Here is a 20,312-nt window from a genome sequence, read left to right on the forward strand (position 1 = left end):
GAAGTTGCAATAGATAATATGACATGAGATTTTTATTGTTGACCTTATTCACTCCTAAGTATTTACAAAATCTCTTTATTAACAATTAAATCCTACACTTAACAAATAAATATTAATTATACATATCTTATAAATTAATACCTATCTTACATTCTAATCACAAATTTATTCACACAACACCCAAATTTACAATCTCATCCCTAATTCATACAATTTCATTATGGTATAACAAATTTCATAAATTATAGTTTATTCAACTAAACTAAATCCGCATGCAATTGCTACAATTCAATTCACTTCCTATCAATTTCAAAACAAACAATAGACATGTCTAATTATCTAACAACTGTAACAAACACAACATCAATTGATTTTCAAACCATTAACACGAACCGATTTATATATCAACAATTGCTCAAGTACACAATACAAGATGTTCAATTCAACAACCTCTAACAACAAACACATTCATTTACTAACATTCTAAACAAGAACATTGTTAACTCATATTGTTCAATTACAAACACATCAAACAACCAAACATGCTTGGTTACCTTTAAATTCAAGCCAAGGACATATTCAACTCAAGAACATGTTCAAACAACCATCCAATGCAAACATCAAACAAACAAGAAAAGTGATATAAATGATGGGAGGGACGTGCAAGGCCTTGGGAGGCCACCATGATGGGTCGGTGGTGCAGTCCCGACCACTTGCGTAGAACTATGTGAGAATCAATGACAGGGCCATAAATTATAATCTACCTAAACTAATCAGTCGAGGATAGAAGTTGTGTGTGTATATATATTTGATTGATTACGAAATTTGATTTTAGGATTAATGATAAATAATTGACTAAAATGATTAAATATATGAAGAAATTCCTAAAGCTTCTTCTTTAAACCCTAAAATGGATCATCGGTTAAAGCCCAAGTAGGCTAACATCTACCTCCGCCTTTAGTGAGGATTGAACCTTCCTGTCTTCATATTTTTTTGATAAAAAAGACTAAAACAGCAATTTAAACCATTAGTTTATGGTTATTTTTAGAGTGGAATCGTAACTAGCTCAGCCTCGGATGGGCTGATTCCAATTCCAATCCATTTAATCAGATCAACAAGTAACTGATTCATTGACTCGATTATAGGTTCGGGTTGGATTCAATTTGAACCCGACCCGTGGGCGAGTCTACATGGAACACATCTTTAGCCATAGAATAAGAGCAAAGTTTTTGAACCATATTGTGTAACAATTTATGATTTTATTTATTATTTATTTTTATTATATTTTTTAACACTTCAATTAATCCTACAATTATCGTCACCAATAAGACCTGTTCAACAATGGCTCCTAGGTAATTATATATAAGTGAGAGGGTGATTACAGAAAGGGGGCGGATTCCAAAACCCTTAAACAGGAGCGGAAAAAGCGCAGATACCTTCACATCCGCCTTCCGAATCAGGAGACCCACCGCCAGTGGTGCCGTGGTAGGCGACGACTCCAGTCCAGTCAACAGGAGGCCATGAGGCCCCGCGAGCGAGAGGAAGACGAAGGGGCGCCGACGTCACGGGAACCCTCGCCGGCGCCTCCCCTGCGCCGCCCCGGCGGTGGTCTCAGCAGTATGGTGGTCCGCCCGCCGGAGAGAAACGGCGGCGGGGAGGACGCCGAGGAGCCACGGCATGCCTCCGCCTCCGCTGGCCTCCGACACGACTCTCCTGATGAGCAACGCCAGGGCTCGCCGCTGGACGAAAGCCGGCGCGGCTTCTCGCCGAGTCTGCGCGGCCGCGACTCTCCGCCGTCATTCCGTCGCCGGGCCTCCCATCTTGACGTACGCCGCCGTGGTGGGGGCTCTCCGGGGTTGAACTCCCGCTACCAGTGGTTCCGCGACGGTCCAGGTTGTCATCTATTTTCTTGCCTTCGAAAACCCTAATATTTGGGGGGAAAAGACGCATAAATCTATGGATTAGCTCAAGATATTTTCTTTCGATATAAGTAGCAGTTGGGAGTGATATAGTTTCTTTTCCTTTCTTCCTGTCTATTTCTAATGCTTGGCACTTTATTCTGGTTACACCAGTAAATTAGGATTTTGATTAGTTGATTGAAATTGTAGCACAGGTAATATAGATTTACACCTATCGAGATTTTTCCTATCCCAATTTTAGCTTTCTTTCCTTCACCGAAGTAGTTACTTTATTTCTCACAGATATATTTTCTAGTACACCTCTTGGCTGCCCAGATGTCCTTTAGTGTCATCGTGCCAGATTTTTTTAAAAAAAAAAATCCAGCAGGCTTTTTCTTCAATATCTTTCCTGTATTCTTTAACAATTCAGTTTACTAGTGATCTAGTTAAATTATGGTTCAATTATAATGGGAGGAATAAAATCTTTTTTTGATCAGACAAGGAAAAAGATATTTATGTTATCTTATGTGATGATGTATTAATATTTGATAGTAGAAATCTACCTACATTAAACAAAAGCAAGTATTTTGGTCTTAAAATGCTTGTGCTAGGTGGATATGGTTACCTATTACAATGTACTCACCTGACCATCATATACATGATTGAATCCTTTAAAATGTGTTTTATTTCCTATTGAGTATTTTATCAAGTTGGCAAAATTTTTTCTTTTCGACAATTCAGTGAATATGTTCCTCTTCTAGAATCTTATGTTTTTCACCCTCTAATAACCTAGTTGAATCAGAAGATGGTGTGATTCAAATACTGGCTACCTCCTGGTAATATATAGTATATGCACAAGGGCCTTAATCTTAGTTCATTTCAGTGCCTAGTCTGATTGAGACCATTAAGAATAGACAGAAAAACTAAACTTACGTTGATCTGGAAAACTAAACTGATCTGACCTTAAAAATCATGTTTTCTTGAGTTTTGGTTTGTGTATTTGGTTTTATATATTATGATATTTGGGTTTGTGATGGATTTCATGTTTTACATACAAAAAACTGAAAAAAGCCCCCCCAAAATATCACTGCCCCCTCAAAAGAAACAAAATCAGCCTAACTCTCAGATTCATATTTAGCTCAAATCAAATTGAGTTTGGTTTTCCCCAAAACCCTGCTAGATATATCTTACCTCTTATTGACAGTGTCGGTGTATTCTTGCAGCTCATTCTTCTTTCCATTTTCTTGCATTGAATCAACTCTTTGTTAATCTGAGTGAGGAGAATAAGACCTTTGATGTTGTGCCATAGCCATTCCTCCTGAGAGGTGGACTATGTTACCTTCTTCACCATGGATCAGACACCATGAACTTGCATGAATACAAGGAAGTGCCTCAGGCCATTTTTTTAATGCATTTAATATATCAAGTTTGATTGTATCTTGACATTGGTTCTAACATCTACATACTTCCAATGTTGTGCGACACAGCCTGACACTCAATCCTTGGTAATGCGTATTTGGTTAGTTGGTTGATATGGCAATTGTTTTTTTTAGTCTTTCAATTAGAACTTGACTTTGAATGAGATGTTAAATAAAGAATCTTCTGCTGGATTGTCTGTTGGGGTGAGTGAGCGTCCAATGACCACTTAAATAGTAATATAACAGTTGATTTCGGATAATTAGTTTCAATCCTAGCTTGTCTCCATATCATTCTCTTGTGGTTCTTGCTTTAGTTGCTGATGTCGGGAGATTAAACTGTTGGGATTATGGTAAACCATTAAGTGTTAGTAAGAATAACAGACAAGCTGAGTTCCTGTTTAGTAGCCCATGCTAGATAGGTGATTCTTTTACAGTATGCATAAGCAGACAGGAAATGCTGCGATTTTTACTAATGGATCTTGATACCTGTGAACTATTCATAAAAGTCTAGATAATTTAAAAGTTTTAGATCGCCAACTTGAACGATTTATTTATCTTATAGTTGTATCCCTGAAAAAGAAAATTCTTGAGGATTCCTATGGTTTTGAGAGCAATTTAGTAGGATTGATTTTTCTTATTCCATGTTTGTGTTTTATCTATGACTTCTTCACATTTTGTTCTATTTATGTGCTTTGAAATAATACTCTTCCCTTCAAATCACATAGTGAATAGCTGAAGGTTTGTTGCAACTGCATACCTACATTTGACTATTATGTTTATTCAATATTATTTGAAATATGTGCAAAATGAGGTTACTATAAATACCAAAATTTTGTTTACATATTTGCTAAGTTGTATGTTTACTACTGGCCAAATACTTCTAGCTCCATGATTTGGAAAATTGAGAGTGAAACTTGCTATTGTCCTGTAACAGTTGTGAAGTTGGCTGCTGGCGTGCAGATAATTGGCATGTTGGCAAGTTCATATTATACATGTCTTGGAAAAAAGATGTTTGAAATCATTATGGAAATGGGATTTGGACCATGGGCTTTTTTATGAAAGCAGCCAAAATCATTTTTCCCCCTTTACATTGGATGTTTAAGGTTCTGACAGACTGCATGCTGCAAATAGTGCATCTTGCAAACTACATAGGCTCTTGAACAGAGTGCTATATTGAATTGCTGTTTTTCTAGAAACTTGGATTGCTGGTTGAAGACAGTGAGAAATTTGTTTCTTTACAGTAATTGATTGTGATATCTGAGTGAAAAGATAGCAGATGGTTTAATTGCTGGGCCTTCACGAGCTATTTGCTATGAAAATTGGTCCATTGGATTTTTAACCTTCTCAGGCCACTCAGAATTATTACTTCTAAGTTGAGCTTTCATGGCTTGCCCACAGATTCCTTTACTTAATCTACTTGTTGGTGATTTTAGTGTGATAAGGAAAACAAATTGGTCACGTTAAGTTTTACAGATCTTTTTTGGTATATTTTGATGAAGGTAACCCACATTTTCTGGAAATGGCCATTACGTGCTATGATAAATGTTGTTAAGTTGTTGATTTTCTGAAGAAAGTTCTGCTTAAGAATTTTTGAGCTGATGGAAGTGAAATACTTAAATTGCTAGGTTAAGCAAATCACGGCTTTGCTAAAGTTTTCTGAATGGACAATTCCGTTGTCGATTAGGTGATCAGTTATGACTTCTAACACGGCCAGTGATTTGTTCCACCTCCAAAGCAGATACCACAAAAAATGTCAAGAGATAAGAAGAGTTCCTATACTTGGAAATGGTTGTTGCAAAATAGAAGCAGGAATAACTATTCCTTCCAACACTAGTTGCACTATACGTTCAATCTTTACCTGCACAGAAGCTTCCATGAAAGGCACTGCAGTAAAGTATTTCAAATTTCAAAATCATCTGCCGTAGTTGCACAAGAATTTTTTCTAGAATATGTAGATGGGGTGATACTATTATTCATTTGTATGTGAAGTTGAGAAAGACGTTGGGCTTAGAACAGTTTCATCATATGGTAAAGTAGGTGGGCTTATCTTTTCTCTTAAAATTACTCTCAGCATATACATACTGAATAATCACAGTATAAAATATTCTGGTTAGCAATGGGACCATACTTTATGCAGTGATGGTTCTGGGTGGATTAAGTTGCAAAAGTTTCTTCAAGATGGATAACATGTCATTGTGACTTCAACATGTTACTTTCTTGCGCAAAGAAAGAGTGACTGTTGAGTTTGATTTTCATGGTCAGTGCCCATATTCTAATGGGCAACAATCTCAGAACCTCAGTGCATGGGGAGCTTATCAGCAATACTAATCGGCAGTCTGCTTGAAATAGAGTTTTGGCACTTAATTTCACCAAAGCCTGTTGGGAGCCGACTAAATTTTTTTAATGTGGCCTGACACGAGGAACTTATCTAATTGTTGATAACTGTGAAGTTTGACATTGATATCTGTTGATATGTAAGATTTGATTTTGCTCTAAGCCAAATTGATTGGATTCTGTTTTTTGGTCACACATAATACTGGATAGGTAATTGCGGACAAACTGCCAATGTTGCATCTTCACATTCTCTGCATGGGGTACCTAAAGTGCTTTGCTCTCCTGATAGATGTGATTGATTCTGAAGAAGGACATTTTTTGTACTAACTACATTTTACGGTAGATTTCATTTATGATTGGTAGTTTATTGTTTGTTTCAAGACAGTTTTCTCAATGCAGGTTCTCTTTCTCCTCCCCATGGACGATTTGAAGCTCAGCATAGTCCAGATTTTGACAGTCCAATGAGGCAGCACTTTGGGCGTGGTTTCCGGGGTGGCAGAGCTGGTGGCAGGTTTCGAGAGGTTTCACCTGTATACGGGCATGGAAGGGGCCAAAGGTCAGTAGGAGGAGGCAACAATGCTTCTAGGTGGCCAGTTTCTGAAGGCGAATATGTTCACAGAAATGATCCAAACTTGTCCCCCCGAGAAGGCGACTGGATCTGTCAGAACCCCTCGTAAGTTCTTCTGCCACTCTCTATAGATAGTTTAATCAACTTGAGGATGTTATTTATAATCCACTTGTGTGTTCATCATGTACTAAATATTGTTTTATCAGCTTTTAGTTTTCTTTCCCCCACTTTTATGTTGCAGATGTGGGAATCTGAACTTTGCGCGGAGAACTCATTGTAACAACTGCAACAAGTATCGCTATGGACCTGAATTTCATGGACCTAACCGTAGCCCACGGAGGGGCTACTTAAAGTCTCCTCCCATCCGTAAGTCTCCACCAAGAATTTTAGGTCCTACTGACCGTGCTACCCGTGATGACTTGGACAGATATAGATCACCTCCTCGCAGTTGGGATGTTGAAGATTCTAGGAACTTTAGACCTAGGGACTTCAAACCTAGGCTGCTAGCCCCAGCACGGGGAGGTAAATTTGCAGATATTATGCGCAGGGAAAGACCAGATTATTATGACGGGATTGAGTACCGGCAAAGACGCAAGTTTGATTGGCCTACACATGGGTCAGAGATGAGAGACAACAATAGAGATGAACTTGATCCAGACAGGAGAAGTTATGATCGGCGCCCTATGTCACCTCCCAGAAGGTGGTTTTCAAGGGAGAGGAGCCGCTCGCCAGTAGGTGACCGTCCGATGAGGAATTCCTATGTGAGTCGAGGGCGAGATGATTCATACTTGGGTCGTGGTTGGGCTGAAGATCTGAACGTGGCTCGTGGGAGGGGTTATCGCCAAACTTCTGATTCCTTCACAGGTCGTGGGGCTCATATCGACCGACGAGGCATCACCAGAGGCAGGAGTGATCATAACTACTGAGCCTCAAGGACATATTCCTTTCGGCTAATTGCAAAATCATGTACGACTGAGCATTGCTTTTCTGATGGGAATGAATCCATGAATACTGGGAAGTCGTCGAGCTTGCTCAGTCAGTTTTTGTGGAGCCGTTAATGAGACTCTTGATGGATGTACTTGCTTTGTAGACCTTGATGATTGTCATGCAGACTTTTGAGAACAGCATTTCATCTGATTCTTTACATCAGCATGGTTTTAATGTTTTCTGCATAAGCCCAATTTGGAAGCTGTTTAGCTGAGCTGTTTGGGGCTTGTTTAACTGGACCCCTTCCTTTCCTCGCCGAGACATTGAAGAAGAAATGAAGTTCGCTGTGCAGCAATTGAGAATCCTGTTGAGGCATTCAGAATCCAGCATTCATTGTTAAGAGCGTGGGTAGAAAAACCTTCAAATTCTTCAGGTTTTAACAGGAAGAGAGAGCGTTTTAGCAGGTAATGCACATCTTTCTTTCATCACTGCAAGCTCTTGTGATCTCATAGGGAGAGAAGATGATACCACAGCAGTCTTGTTGTAAGGATGGAAACTTGCCACAGGAGCAGCAGCGTTTGGACAGCTGAAGGGATATAACACGGTGAGAACCGACCCCTCCCCTCCCCTTTTTTGCTTTGACATTTTCCATTCATTTTCGACTTTTCATCTCCACAAAAACAAAATAACTCTCCTTATAACATTGTATTTTAAAAATTGTGATTTGGAGGCCTAGCTCTTATTTGTCCTTTCAAAGGAGATGATAAGGCAGTCAACTTCTATAAACAATAATACATCCCGATCGTATGTAAGCTAATGAGAGAGCAAATTATCAATAACTTAATGAAGATGAAGCTTCTAAATTCTTGAACGGCACTTTATTAGATTAAGCAAACCATGAGCTTTTAGTGCTCAAAAGTTATTTCGAGAGCTTTAAATATAGCCCTCAACTTATATCTTATGGTTAACTTGTAACTTAACCCCTCAACTTCATTAAGCTCCTGCCCGAATTCCATTGTAAAAACCCAATCCAAGTAACACACTCCATCGAAACCTACATCTATCGAGACCATTGAGCTCCAGCGTAACAATCTGATTTAAGCTACACTTGATGCACATATCAAAACACAAAATACATGTAACTTAAGCATATCATTGGCATGTCAAAATAACATGTTTAAGGTTGAATCACAAGGTACAAGTTGTTTCCTTAACGATATTTCCTTTTAATATATGATAATCTGTTTAAATTAGAGTGCTAATAAATATAAAAAGTACTTTGTTCCCCTCAGGCTAAGCTCCCCTCCATCTGGGTTAACCGCTCGCGAATTGAGCTATCATTGAGGTGACCATTTACTCCAACTTAAACTTCTACATTTCTTTGCCTTTTTCACACATCAAAAATTACCAAGATAAAAGACATGTTTGTCATAAGATATTTCAATCGAGCATGGTGATCAATACAAATAAGCAATCAAAGCATAGAATCATGCATTATCATTTTTCATGGCTCATTTCCCATTTACAAACATAATCATGATAACGTACAAATCTTCATTCAATCCGAGAATTAAGAAATACTTCTAAGCGTGGTCATGCCATCAAAATGTAATTATATCAACATCACGGGGAGCTTCACCCCTTTCTCATAATTTATATGATTTATCTAACAGAGGAATAAGATCTGTGTAGACAATACCAAATAGTTGGAGCTAAACATCATTCAATGGTACTGGTGATGATACATTCATGAATGGTACATTGGTACTGGACAGCAGCCTTTAGATCTTCCTAGTGGCTTCGGAAACAAGATTTTGACACAAATTTAGGTTACTTCAGCCTTCAGGACTTTTGGAAGTTCTTGATCAATTCTAATGGTGGTTTTAGATCAGATCGGAAGGCAACAAAGATTAAATATGAAGAACAGAGCTTTGGATTAGATCTAGGATCGCGACGGAATTTCAAAATCGCAACAAAAGCCAATTTTTTGCCAGCATACCGCAGATCTTGATCGGGGCCTCCAGCTCTAGCAGAACAGGCTGGCCGAGGAATATCTCCTTCGGCGTGATGAAGGGTCGCCGGGTCTCCGCATCCGAATCACCTGCGCGTTCTTCGCCGCCTTCGTCCCCTTGGATAGCAGAGCACCGCCTTGTTCATCGGCATCCTTCTGCTTCCAGCGCACCTCTGCGGTCGGTTTCAGCCGGAAGAACCAAACCTAAATGCAACGGGTTGACAATCGAAGGACGTGTCGAAGGCGATCTCGCTCTCTATCCTTCTTCGTCGCCATGCTTCCATCCTACCTCGCTCTCCGCCATCAGCCATGGATCGATTCGGAAGAGGAACCTGGTGTCGACTTCGGAGCCCTAATAAACCACTTCCTTCACCGTAAACGCTCAGGTAGATGTCAGTTATGACGTCATATTTATTTATTGATTATATTTTAATTTAGAAATCAATTAAAATCATTCTTTTCAGTTCACGCCCAATTATTATTATTTTCTTGCGGTCATAAACTCTATCGTTTAGGAAGGGGATATAGTAGAATTGGTGATTACGGAGCAGATTTGTTGTCGTAAATAAAGATCGAATTTTGAAAAAGAGATAATGTATTTTTATATAGTGGTTAATTATAATTTTTTAATTTATTTGTTCATAGATGATCGTAAAATTGATCATGTAAAATCGCTGGAATGATAAATTTTATTTTTATATGGATTTTACTTTTTTACTGTAGCTGACCCAAATCCTAAACAGGTATTTTAAAATAATGATCCTTTTGCAAAAGAAGCAGCACTACAAAAGCGTGTAGAACTCTTAACACAAATAATTTATCATGGAACAATTAATTAATCCTTTAATTAACTGAATAATAAAGGTAATTAATATGATGCATGGAACAATTAATTAACTGAATTTTGAGAAAGAGTCAATCATATATATACAATTAATTAACTGAATCATCCTAATTAATTATTCATCAGAAAAAGAGTAATTAAAACATACTTGGTCGTCATCAATGATCACAGAACTGTTCTAGTGCATCAGAAAATATTAACCAATGAATTAATGATTGTAAGAAACAAAAAGGGAAGTACAAAGAAGAATATTAACCAATGAACTTATGATTCCCATCATGCAAACAAATCGAATTGAACTAAATATATAGTATGAAAATTTTTGATATTTGAATAAAATTTAAAAAATATACATAATATTCAAAGTTCGAAAATAAAAATGATTATGGCTCGAGCTCAAGTTTGGCTTGAGTTGTTCGAATCTTCGAACAGAATTGAACTTTCAATTCTCGATCTTCAATAAGGATCAAATACTAGACACAAATATCGATAATTACGAATAATTCGTAAAGCAAGCGAAGATGAATTGAAAACAAGAGGGAGCTCCCTTCAGTCCAAGCAAAGACGGCATGAGATCTGAGTTACCTCCTGCATCATTCACTCATCTACCAAGTCATTGCTTGATACGTGGATGAATGAGTCAGCAGCTATTCAAATCGCATCTCCATCCATGAATGAACTGAAGAGAGCTCTCTTCGATGGGTCACTCATGCACAAACCCTAAACAATTACACTCAAAACCCTAGAGGGCACAGAAGCGCTAGCAGCTTTAATTTGTGGTTTGCCAACCCTAGAGGAGGAGGGGGTCTTTAAATAACAAAGAACTCAGATGGCATCACATCGAACATTAAAACTGCATATAATATATATATATATATAATTATAATTGGCTGTTAATCTGATCTCCTTATTATTTTTAATCTGATCTTAAAACCTTTTCAGATTACTATATTCATATATCTATTGTAAATTGGTCCTTTGGGATCTGTTTTAATTTTTTTTTTAACTTAAAAAAGAATAAAAAATGAGAGGTGAATCATTCACCAACGGCCGAAGTTTGATTACAGCATTTTAACCGCGCTAGTAGATTTCAGAATTTCTTATTTGATATACCTAATTTTTATATTATTAAAATCATACAGTATGTTTTTATTAATTATACCTCTCTTTTTTTACAATATAATTATGAGTTTACATGCTCATCTTTAAATTTTTATTCTACCTATTCAAAAATTTATTATTCTCAATTTATATTTTTGACTTCAAATATAATTAAGAGTATATAATATATTAAGGAGGATTCTAGAAGCATATTAGTTTTTGTTTGAAATTATTCAAAATTCTGTAAGTCTATCAATCCCGAAGTTGACAACTTAAATTGAGAGCAACGCATTTCAAACTTGCAAAGACCTAATAGAGGATAATGATACTCATTAATCAATACCGTCAATAAATTTCTAAGACTAACTCCTTTGATTTAAAAAATATCAAACTTTTTGAATTTTCAAATGTAAGCTCATCGGTTAGTTTTGTCTGAAATTGACTTATATACCTCAAGATTTCTAAATCATTTCAAACTAAAAATAATACAATTTTGAAAGCCTTCTTGATGAATAATTCATGTCCTCATACTTAATTTCAATAAGATAAATTAAGAATAGTAAATTTTTAAACTTATAAAGACTTTAATAAAATTTATCACAGATTCATTATAAAATATAGGACATAAGACTCTCCTAATTTAAAAAATATTAAAATTTTAAATTTTTAAATGGCATAATAGGTCCATTAATAAGTTTCATTCAAAATTAGATGAAATTAACTGATGGACTCCGAGAACTCCCAATCATTTTAAATTATAATTAATATATTCTTAGAAGTTTCTACCTGTTCACATCTAAATTTAAGAATGTAAATTGAGAATAATAAATTTTTAAATAAATATAATAAAATTTTAATGATGCACATGCGAAATCACGAGATTATTTCACGAAAGGAAGAAGGTATAACGGGACAAAATATAAAATGAGAGTGATATATATATATATATATTTTTGAATGGATAAAAGAAAATTTAAAGATGCGTACGTAATTTATATAATTATTTTATGGAAGAAGGAGAAAAAGTATGATGAGAATATAGCGTGTATTTATTTTAATATTATAAAAAATAAATGTCCAAAATAAGAAATCTGAAAATCTGCCTGCGCGCGGTTCATGCCGTAGATAAATAAGACCAAAATAAGATGGTGGACAAAAGAGTGAAGTGATCGGATGGGTCTTGTCAAACTTGAAAGTTTGCAGATGGATTTGATTCCAGTTGTCTGCCATGATGACAAATAATAATAATAATAATTATTATTATTATATATTTTAAACTGTTTTTTATGTTATTATTATTAAATTAATTTTCTCATTTTCGAATAATACTTACAATAATTCTTGGGGGAAAAGACCTTTTAAATTATTATTATTTTATTATATATATATATATATATATGTGATTACTTAATTAATTCTCACCCAAATTAACTAGCTCTAAATTGCTCAATAACAAAGGAAATTGGAAATTAACACCTTTTTCTGTCTTAAAGAAACAATTTCATTCTCTCTCTTTTACTTTTAATTTCTCTTATCTTATTTTCCCCCTTTTTTATTATTATTATTATTATTATTTTCAATAAAATGACAAACTAGCTATCGCTTTGATAGGAATTAAATTTAATTGTTGAGCGTGCTTAGAAAAAATAAAAGGCATGAAGTTAAATGAAAATGTTGGTGTTGTTGTTGAAGTGACATGTGATTCATAATAAAACAATACTTTTCGTGTTTTTGTTTTTTTTTCTTCTGCTAAGACAGTGATCGAATAGACAGCCCGATTAGGGCATTGTTGATCAGGGGCCACATTTTATGTGGATTTTTTTTATTTTTAATCATCATCAATTTGAGCAAAATTGAAAAGACGTCTTGTTTTTTCTAAATGGGACGCTCCCTTATAATTTTTTTTATATAAAAATCATCTCCGCTTATATATAATTATCCAATTACTTTTTAATATATTATTTTTGTTATTATCTCTCTTCTATATCTCCCATCTAAATCAATGTAAATATTAGATAAGCATGTCAAATTCATATTATAATAATTACAAAATCATAATTACTACAATAGTTATAGTAATTATAATTTTATAATTGTTATAACTTAAATGGTAGATGATCATAATTAAATTTGTATTGTAGCAGCTATAAAACTATAATTATTATATTATTAATATTTTTAAATAAATTAAATATATATTTTAGTAATTATAAAATTGTAACTGCTGTATATATATTCAAGATTTAGATGAAAAATAATAAATAAAATAATATAATAATTGTACATACATTGTTAGTATGGTAAAGTATCCTTTAAACCAAGGATGCCCCATGCATTTTAAACTTTTGTCCATAAATTTTCATCCCAAATATATCCTTATATGCCAAACTAACTCAAAGCTGTTTGATAATTTAATTAATATTACTCTAATGTTAGTTTAAATTATTTTTAATTGAAATTACTTTAATATAAAAGGATTATAATACTGATTAAAATTATTTAATATTAAATAAAAGTGTACTACTCTAATATTAATCCAAACTGCTTTAAATACTAATAAAAATTGTTTTAATTTATTAAAATTAATTCAATTTGATTTAAAATAGTTTTAACTAAAATTGCTAAAGCCATGTTCGACTAAATGAATCGAAGATGCCACCCTTTTAAATTCCTTAGTCTCGACATTCTAAATCACAACAAATAAAAAGGAACATGATATATATTTTCAGAAGGAGAGTTTTGGCATAAGGATAGAATTATTATCACGTAATTTGGAGGCCATGAGTTCGAATTTCAAATTTAATCTCTTGTAAATCAAGATAAGACAAAACTATATACAATAAATTAACTCTTCTGTTAGATTCCACATTGACGAAAACTTCTAAGCATATAAGATTGAATCGTGAATATCCTAATTAAATTACTTCTTTTTTATTATAATTTAGATGAAAAAAAAAGTTAAAATAAAAGTGTCAAAATTCTATTTTAATAAAATTTAAAAATCAAGAAAAAAAATTGAAGAAAAGACAAATATTGTGTCTATCCAAACAAAAAAAAAATCAAGGAATCATTAATTCAAAAAAAAAAGATGGATCTATCCAACTCTTAATAAGGACGATCTAACTGTTACAGATTTTTTAAATATTTTATAAATCAAGGATAAATAAAGGGGAAAATGTAACTTTCATACCATGACAAATAATCTCGTCAAGTTGAGAAAGAGAAGTAGTACTCCACCACCCATTTCCTCTCAAGGGAAGAGCATGACATGATGTCGTCGGGCTACAGTTACTAGATAAGTTTTTTGTAATTAATTAATTATTTATTTATCGATCGATTATTAGTTACGGTATATTATAAATTATTTTTTAATAGAAAAATAATCTTGAGATGCTGTTGTGGAATGATGTTTATCTTGAAAGGTGGTAGAAAATTTATATGAACTGATGATCTTCAAAATTAATCAATTTGAAAAGATAAATATCTGAATTCATAAAAAAATTAAAGGAAAGAGCATGGTCATTGTACCAAGAGTGAGGTGTAAGGAACTATATTTATTCAAAGATGAAATCTATAAAGTACAAATTTAAGAGAGCCATGTGATTTTGCTTATGGTAGTTTGTGTTTTTTCAACCATTCCAATAATCAGGATCTCTTATTTATTTATTTATTTGTTTCCTAAAATAATTAGGCAGCATAGCATGGCATTTGAAGCTGGAGGATGAAATTTGATATATTCTGATCGAGAACCATGAAAGTCATGCACATGGCTAACCATGGAAGGTTTAATAGGTGATTAAAAAGCAGTAGTTGTGAAAGGAAGCCATGCCATTTGGCATTTGCCATTTGGGACGCCATCAGCTCACGTTCTTCTTCATTTCCTATCAAATCCTGGCCAGATTTGGTGCACCGGGAGGCATGTCTTGTTCTGGATTCTGTCGGCGCACTCAAAATCTCTAGATTCTCTGTTTCAAGCAAGTTCACTTTTCCGACTGCACAGGTAGCTAAGTTCAGTGAGCAGTTCATTTGCATTGCGAGAGGGTGTAGAACCTTGCAGTGGAGTGGTTTGCTATCGCCTATCGCCTATCGCCTTCTTTTATTTTTCCCATGGCTCCAAGATGCCATTTTGATCTGCTTTTTTTGTAGATTCGACATTGATTTCTTGTTTATAACGCCGTGGATCTGTCGCTCAGTCTGCTGGTTCTTGTTTGCAAGATTTCGTTTGTACGAGGCTTTATTTGGTTTCAAGATACGAGATTTAAGGATAAGGGTGGTTTCGCTAGAGTTTGGGATGGATTTGTATTTGTTACTCCTCCACTCCCGTTTTGCTTCCATTTTATTAAACTTGTGGTAGATTCTGCTAGAGATTCACCTTTTGAATGGGAGGATTATTCAATCTGGTTTTGATGATGGTTACAAGTTTCTTTGTTGGGCGTTTGGTAGTTCCTGGAATCTTCTCATTCTTTGATTTGTGTTTCTCTTTTCCAGTGTTCAATGCTCATTGTGTCTTTAGAATTGTAAGTGCTTACAAATTAAGAGGGCTAGACGAAGAGATACTCATCCCTTCATTTTTTTCATTCCTTGGAATAAACGAGCAAAAGGATAGATCAAACAATATTCATTCATGTATTTATCCATTTACTCATTCTTATTCGTTCCTCCATTTTATCATCCTTTGGTTACCTGTAAATAGACCCTGAGATTATTCACATATGCAGAATATTCTCACTTCTCAGCACATTTCAGTGTACTTTTTTTGCGTAATTTTGTCTTGCGTTGTTCTCGTGAGTCTATGCATCTTTCATTTTCTCTGTCTATGATCATCACGACCTTCATTAGATCATTAGACCAAGATTTCTAACTTTCTACTTGTAGCTGAAGCATGCTGCTGATACCCAGATGAATTCTGCATGTTTAATTACTGTGTATATAAATATTTTTTGCAAAATAGCTGTTTGAAACTGCCAACCTTTTCACTGTAAGTTAATGTGGCAACTGACTTATTGCATTTTCAAGAGAAAAATATTACTTTTATGGAATATTCATCCATGATGCTTGATGAGATGGTTTGATGGAAGATGAATTGAAATGTCGACCTCACAGGTTATATTCTTATCACTCGTGATACATGCAGAATGAAGCCTGCCTTAAATTGTTTCCAATGACACAGCTTTTATTCTAGTCAATATGTAATGGTGAGAAATGCACCAAACAAGTCATATTTTCTTGTTCTAGCTATATCTTTTCTTTTTACTTACAAATGTATTTCTGCAGGGTTCTCAAAGAATTGAAGCAAAACCATTGTCTCAAGCTTCACATGAAGTACAAAGTAAGAATCAAAATCATGCAGTTTTTGAGGCTCCAGGGCAAGATCCAGCTGGTCCATCATTCATTGTGCAAAGTAATAACAAAAAGATTTCTCTTGAAGACATTAAACTTGTAAGACTTCCAGCTATTTGTTTCATTGGAATATCTCAAATTCTCAATTTAAGGGAATTGTGAGATGATTCAATGATGCATTACTGTTTTCTATTATCTTCTATACTTATTCCTTATTATTGATTCTCTTTCAGGTCCAGCATCTAATAGAATGCTGTCTGCAATTGTATATGACTAAAAGGGATGCTGTTAGAACCCTGTCAAATCGAGCCAGAATAGAACCTAATTTTATTGCACTTGGTGAGTATCTTACACATATTGTAATATTCAAAACTTCATACACTTTGTCCTTTCCAACATTTCTTTGTCTAGTAAAGATTATAAACTGAACATTCTTCTAGTTTGCTTATTGAAAACATTAATGGAGTTTTTTCTCTCCGTCTTTATTCTAAGGCATTCAAGAAGTTTTACAAGTAGCGGCGATAGATTGTTCATATGGACATTCTTTAACAGTGTATAAGCTCACAAATATGCTTGTTGACAATTGAAAAAATAGAATTCAATGCCTTGGTTTTACATAATGCTTTCACTTTACAGTGTGGCAGAAACTTGAAGAAGAGAATTCTGATTTCTTCAGAGCTTACTATATAAGGCTGAAGCTGAAGAAACAAATAATCTTGTTTAATCAGTTCTTGCAGCACCAATATCATCTCATGAAGTTTCCTATATCTCCTAAGGTTCCTCTGGCACCGATAAGAAATGGAATTCATCCTAGGCCTGGTAATTTCTTACGCTTAGAACTGAAACTTTAATGGAATCTAACAAACCAAGTCTGTTATTCTTTCCTTTTCAAAATCATCCAACTTCAAGAACTAAAAGTTTTTATGTACTGATCATGTATGTGGAAAAATTATGAAGAAGCATAAGTCCCTGCTTTCTTTATCATATTCTTGTCTGGTAATATTATATCCACTTCTCGATGCAGTTGATGACTTACAGATAGGATACCCAGTGTTTCAGCCCCCAATTCCGAATACATTGCGGCTTCATATTGGTCCTACAATCTTTGGATTACCGAGCTGTCAAGCAAATAATGGAACTCTAGCTCCAGGCACTTCTCATCCTGGTCTGATGAACAATGAGTAAGAGAACTTTTGTAGCTCATAGGACAAAAGTGGAAAAAACTAAGCTGGAAAATTCAAAACGATAAAAATTTTATCTATTGGTTAGCAATTAGGTGGCAGAAAACATAAAAGTTGAATCTAATCATTAGTAGCATTTCCTTACATGTGTAATGCATCTGTTTAGGATTGCTTTACGAGCATGTTTAATCTGAAGACAATTCTGCATCGAAGAAAATAGAAATAACAGTTGATCTAGCTTTTTGTAAAGGTGGAGATTCAAACTGACTTGTGTTTGATAAATCAACTTAATCTTCTGATATTAGTTTGTATAAATCCTAAGGGCACTGATTTCTTTCTTCTAGTTCCACAATGGTGAGAAGTCATTGATCTATCAATGATCTAGATAGGTGCAAGTCCAAGAACTTGACCTAAAAGAATTTTACTAAGATAGCACTGCTCTATTTATCTGTTACTTAATATTAACACACATTTCTCTGGTGTAAGCAAACTGATTTTGCTTTTTGTGGAATAATGTAATTTTCAGTGAAACATCGGAAGCAGCTGTTGCTTCGGCATCTCAATGCAAGGCAATGCCATCTATGTCAGAGAGTCCGGAACCAGTAGCATCAAATGATCATCTTCGATTTGTTCCACCTGAAATAACTGACGCATCAGCTCCTGATATAACAACCTTCACATCTGATGTTGATCTGGAATTTTCAATAGACACACTCAGTTCACTCGGAAACAATTGGAATTTCAGTCTTTCGGATCTAACAACAGACTTAGCAAACTTGGGAGGTAATCCTAATTACATTCCTGGAGTATCATAACATTTAACTTCAATACTCGATAAAGTAAAATATCAATAAGAACTGAAATTAGGAAAATGGCTAAGTATCAGGTATACATGTAGACATCAGTGATGCTAACTACCCTCGTAAAATGATATTTTGAACTTTGGTTATATGATGGATTACCAAGTAATATTTATACTTTGTAGCACATAACCAAATGATACTACACATGATTTCCTCCCTGTTCTTTTCATCTGGTATATATTCATTCTGTGTACCAAATAAACTGATTGTTTGATTTATGGAAGAGCTTGGGGATATTGGTGACTACAGTGGCTCTCCATTCTTGCCATCAGACATGGATATCTTTCTCAATGACACAGACCGAGACGATATTGGTAATGAAAACATGAAATGTCAGCCTTTCTTGGCTTGCTCTTGCTTCCTACACTGCGATTTTACTTTTATAAAAGTACAGTAAGGGCTTGTTCAGCTCAACAACTCACTAATATGCTTGTTTCTTTCTTTCTTTCTTTCTACTTTTGTTTCAGTTTGAGTATTTTGCGGATCCTATCAGCAGCTCGAGCTCACAGTCAGATGAAAGATGAACATAGAAGGGATCACTTTCAGTCAAACAAGTACATCATTGTTTCTCATATAATATCTTAATAGGAGACTATATTCCATTCTTTAAGTCGAGCAGCTTATTAGCAGATTCTATTAATAACTGCTTCAGCTAGGCGATGCTCAGTTCTAAATAACTGATGGGAAAGATGTGATATTACTGATACTAGCCATGTTAGCAATAAAAACTTTTTACATCGTAGATTTTTGTAGTTACAGAATTAAATCTACAATTATGACTCATACAAACCCGGCTTTCCATTAGATCATCAAGGCACATTGATTTAGATGAAACTATGAACCACACAGGTCATCACTTATCATGTCCTTACCATCTTCTTTTGCATTCATATACCTCAACTAAACCATCCAAACTTGCAACACAGCTAAGAACTCCATTAACCTAAAACTCAAAACACTCCAGCTATTGGACTATGGTTGTCAAGAGGGATCTTCAAGAAGCCAAAATGGTCTCATCTTCAAAGGAAACTTGATAAAATCTTCTTCCTTAATCATCCCTCAACTTAAAGATACTACAAGTAAACTTCGATTCCAACTCAGAAAGCAAGTAATGTTGCTAATTGAAATTCAAAATGTTCATTTTCATGGTGTTTTGGGCAACCAAAAGAGAGAGGAAAAATCATGATTTCCCCTTCTTGTTTAACTATGCCTTTGAGATTTCACCTCTCCTTCCAAGCAATTCTTCCTTGTTTTCTCCTATTTCTTCGGGCAATGGGGTGTCTCAAGCAAAGAGAAGTGAGTGATCAAGGTAAGGAGTTTATCATGCCTTCCTATCTAAGTATGAATTTTTTTATGATTAAACCTAGAGTTTGAATTCTCTTCTAGTTGTGATTCTTTCATAAAATATGGCAACACTTCAAAGACGGATTCGAACATTCTTTCGAGGAGATAACCTCTCCCATGTGGTAAGTGCCCTTGTATTGTAGGGTAAGCACCAAAGCATTACTTATATACTATTGAATATTAATATTAATTCTTTGTAATAATATTAGAGCAAAAATATATATTTAATAATTTAGACTATTATATAGTAATTTAATCTCACTTGATGCATTAATATCCCTTGTTAAGCATCAAATATTTTATTTATTTTTATACTTTATTAATATTCACAAATTAATGCTTAACCAAGATTTTGAATTTAAGATGTTGAAAATATCAGAATAATTAATTACAAAAATTCAATTAAACTACTTTAATGAGCTTTGCCATTTTTTTATCTTTAATTAAATCAAGTATATATTCGATAGTATAAATTAAAAGAAC

General features: G+C 34.5%; 2 protein-coding genes across 3 annotated transcripts; both read left to right on the plus strand.

The window, feature by feature from the left end:
- The first annotated feature begins 1,456 nt into the window (after positions 1–1,456).
- LOC141827944 (uncharacterized) lies at positions 1,457–7,362 on the plus strand. The gene is made up of 3 exons (XM_074715291.1): positions 1,457–1,893; positions 6,050–6,323; positions 6,460–7,362. Exons 1-3 carry the CDS (start codon positions 1,521–1,523, stop codon positions 7,142–7,144), a joined length of 1,332 nt encoding a protein of 443 aa, XP_074571392.1. The 5' UTR covers positions 1,457–1,520; the 3' UTR covers positions 7,145–7,362.
- A 7,506-nt stretch (positions 7,363–14,868) lies between these two features.
- Positions 14,869–19,227, plus strand: LOC141828201 (uncharacterized). 2 transcript variants are annotated; one of them, XM_074715577.1, is made up of 9 exons: positions 14,869–15,101; positions 16,205–16,296; positions 16,376–16,540; positions 16,675–16,780; positions 17,078–17,260; positions 17,466–17,622; positions 18,149–18,405; positions 18,710–18,799; positions 18,953–19,227. In XM_074715577.1, the coding sequence occupies exons 2-9, from the start codon at positions 16,294–16,296 to the stop codon at positions 18,955–18,957; spliced, it is 966 nt and encodes a 321-aa protein (XP_074571678.1). In that variant the 5' UTR covers positions 14,869–15,101; positions 16,205–16,293; the 3' UTR covers positions 18,958–19,227. The 2 variants fall into 2 exon arrangements, with proteins under 2 accessions (XP_074571678.1, XP_074571679.1); XM_074715578.1 differs by having other exon boundaries at positions 16,236–16,296.
- Positions 19,228–20,312: the final 1,085 nt, after the last annotated feature.

The sequence above is a fragment of the Curcuma longa genome, chromosome 4, assembly GCF_044706935.1.
Source record: "Curcuma longa cultivar G26 ecotype Majalengka, Jawa Barat chromosome 4, ITB_CL_G26_1.1, whole genome shotgun sequence".
Lineage (NCBI taxonomy): Eukaryota > Viridiplantae > Streptophyta > Magnoliopsida > Zingiberales > Zingiberaceae > Curcuma > Curcuma longa.

Coding starts and splice junctions, on each gene's coding strand:
- LOC141828201 (XM_074715577.1), top strand. Junction 16,541..16,674: donor CTCTTGAAGACATTAAACTT/GTAAGACTTCCA, acceptor ATTCTCTTTCAG/GTCCAGCATCTAATAGAATG. Junction 17,623..18,148: donor CCTGGTCTGATGAACAATGA/GTAAGAGAACTT, acceptor TGTAATTTTCAG/TGAAACATCGGAAGCAGCTG.
- LOC141827944 (XM_074715291.1), top strand. CDS start 1,521: ATGAGGCCCCGCGAGCGAGAGGAAGACGAAGGGGCGCCGACGTCACGG. Junction 1,894..6,049: donor GTGGTTCCGCGACGGTCCAG/GTTGTCATCTAT, acceptor TTCTCAATGCAG/GTTCTCTTTCTCCTCCCCAT. Junction 6,324..6,459: donor TGGATCTGTCAGAACCCCTC/GTAAGTTCTTCT, acceptor TTTATGTTGCAG/ATGTGGGAATCTGAACTTTG.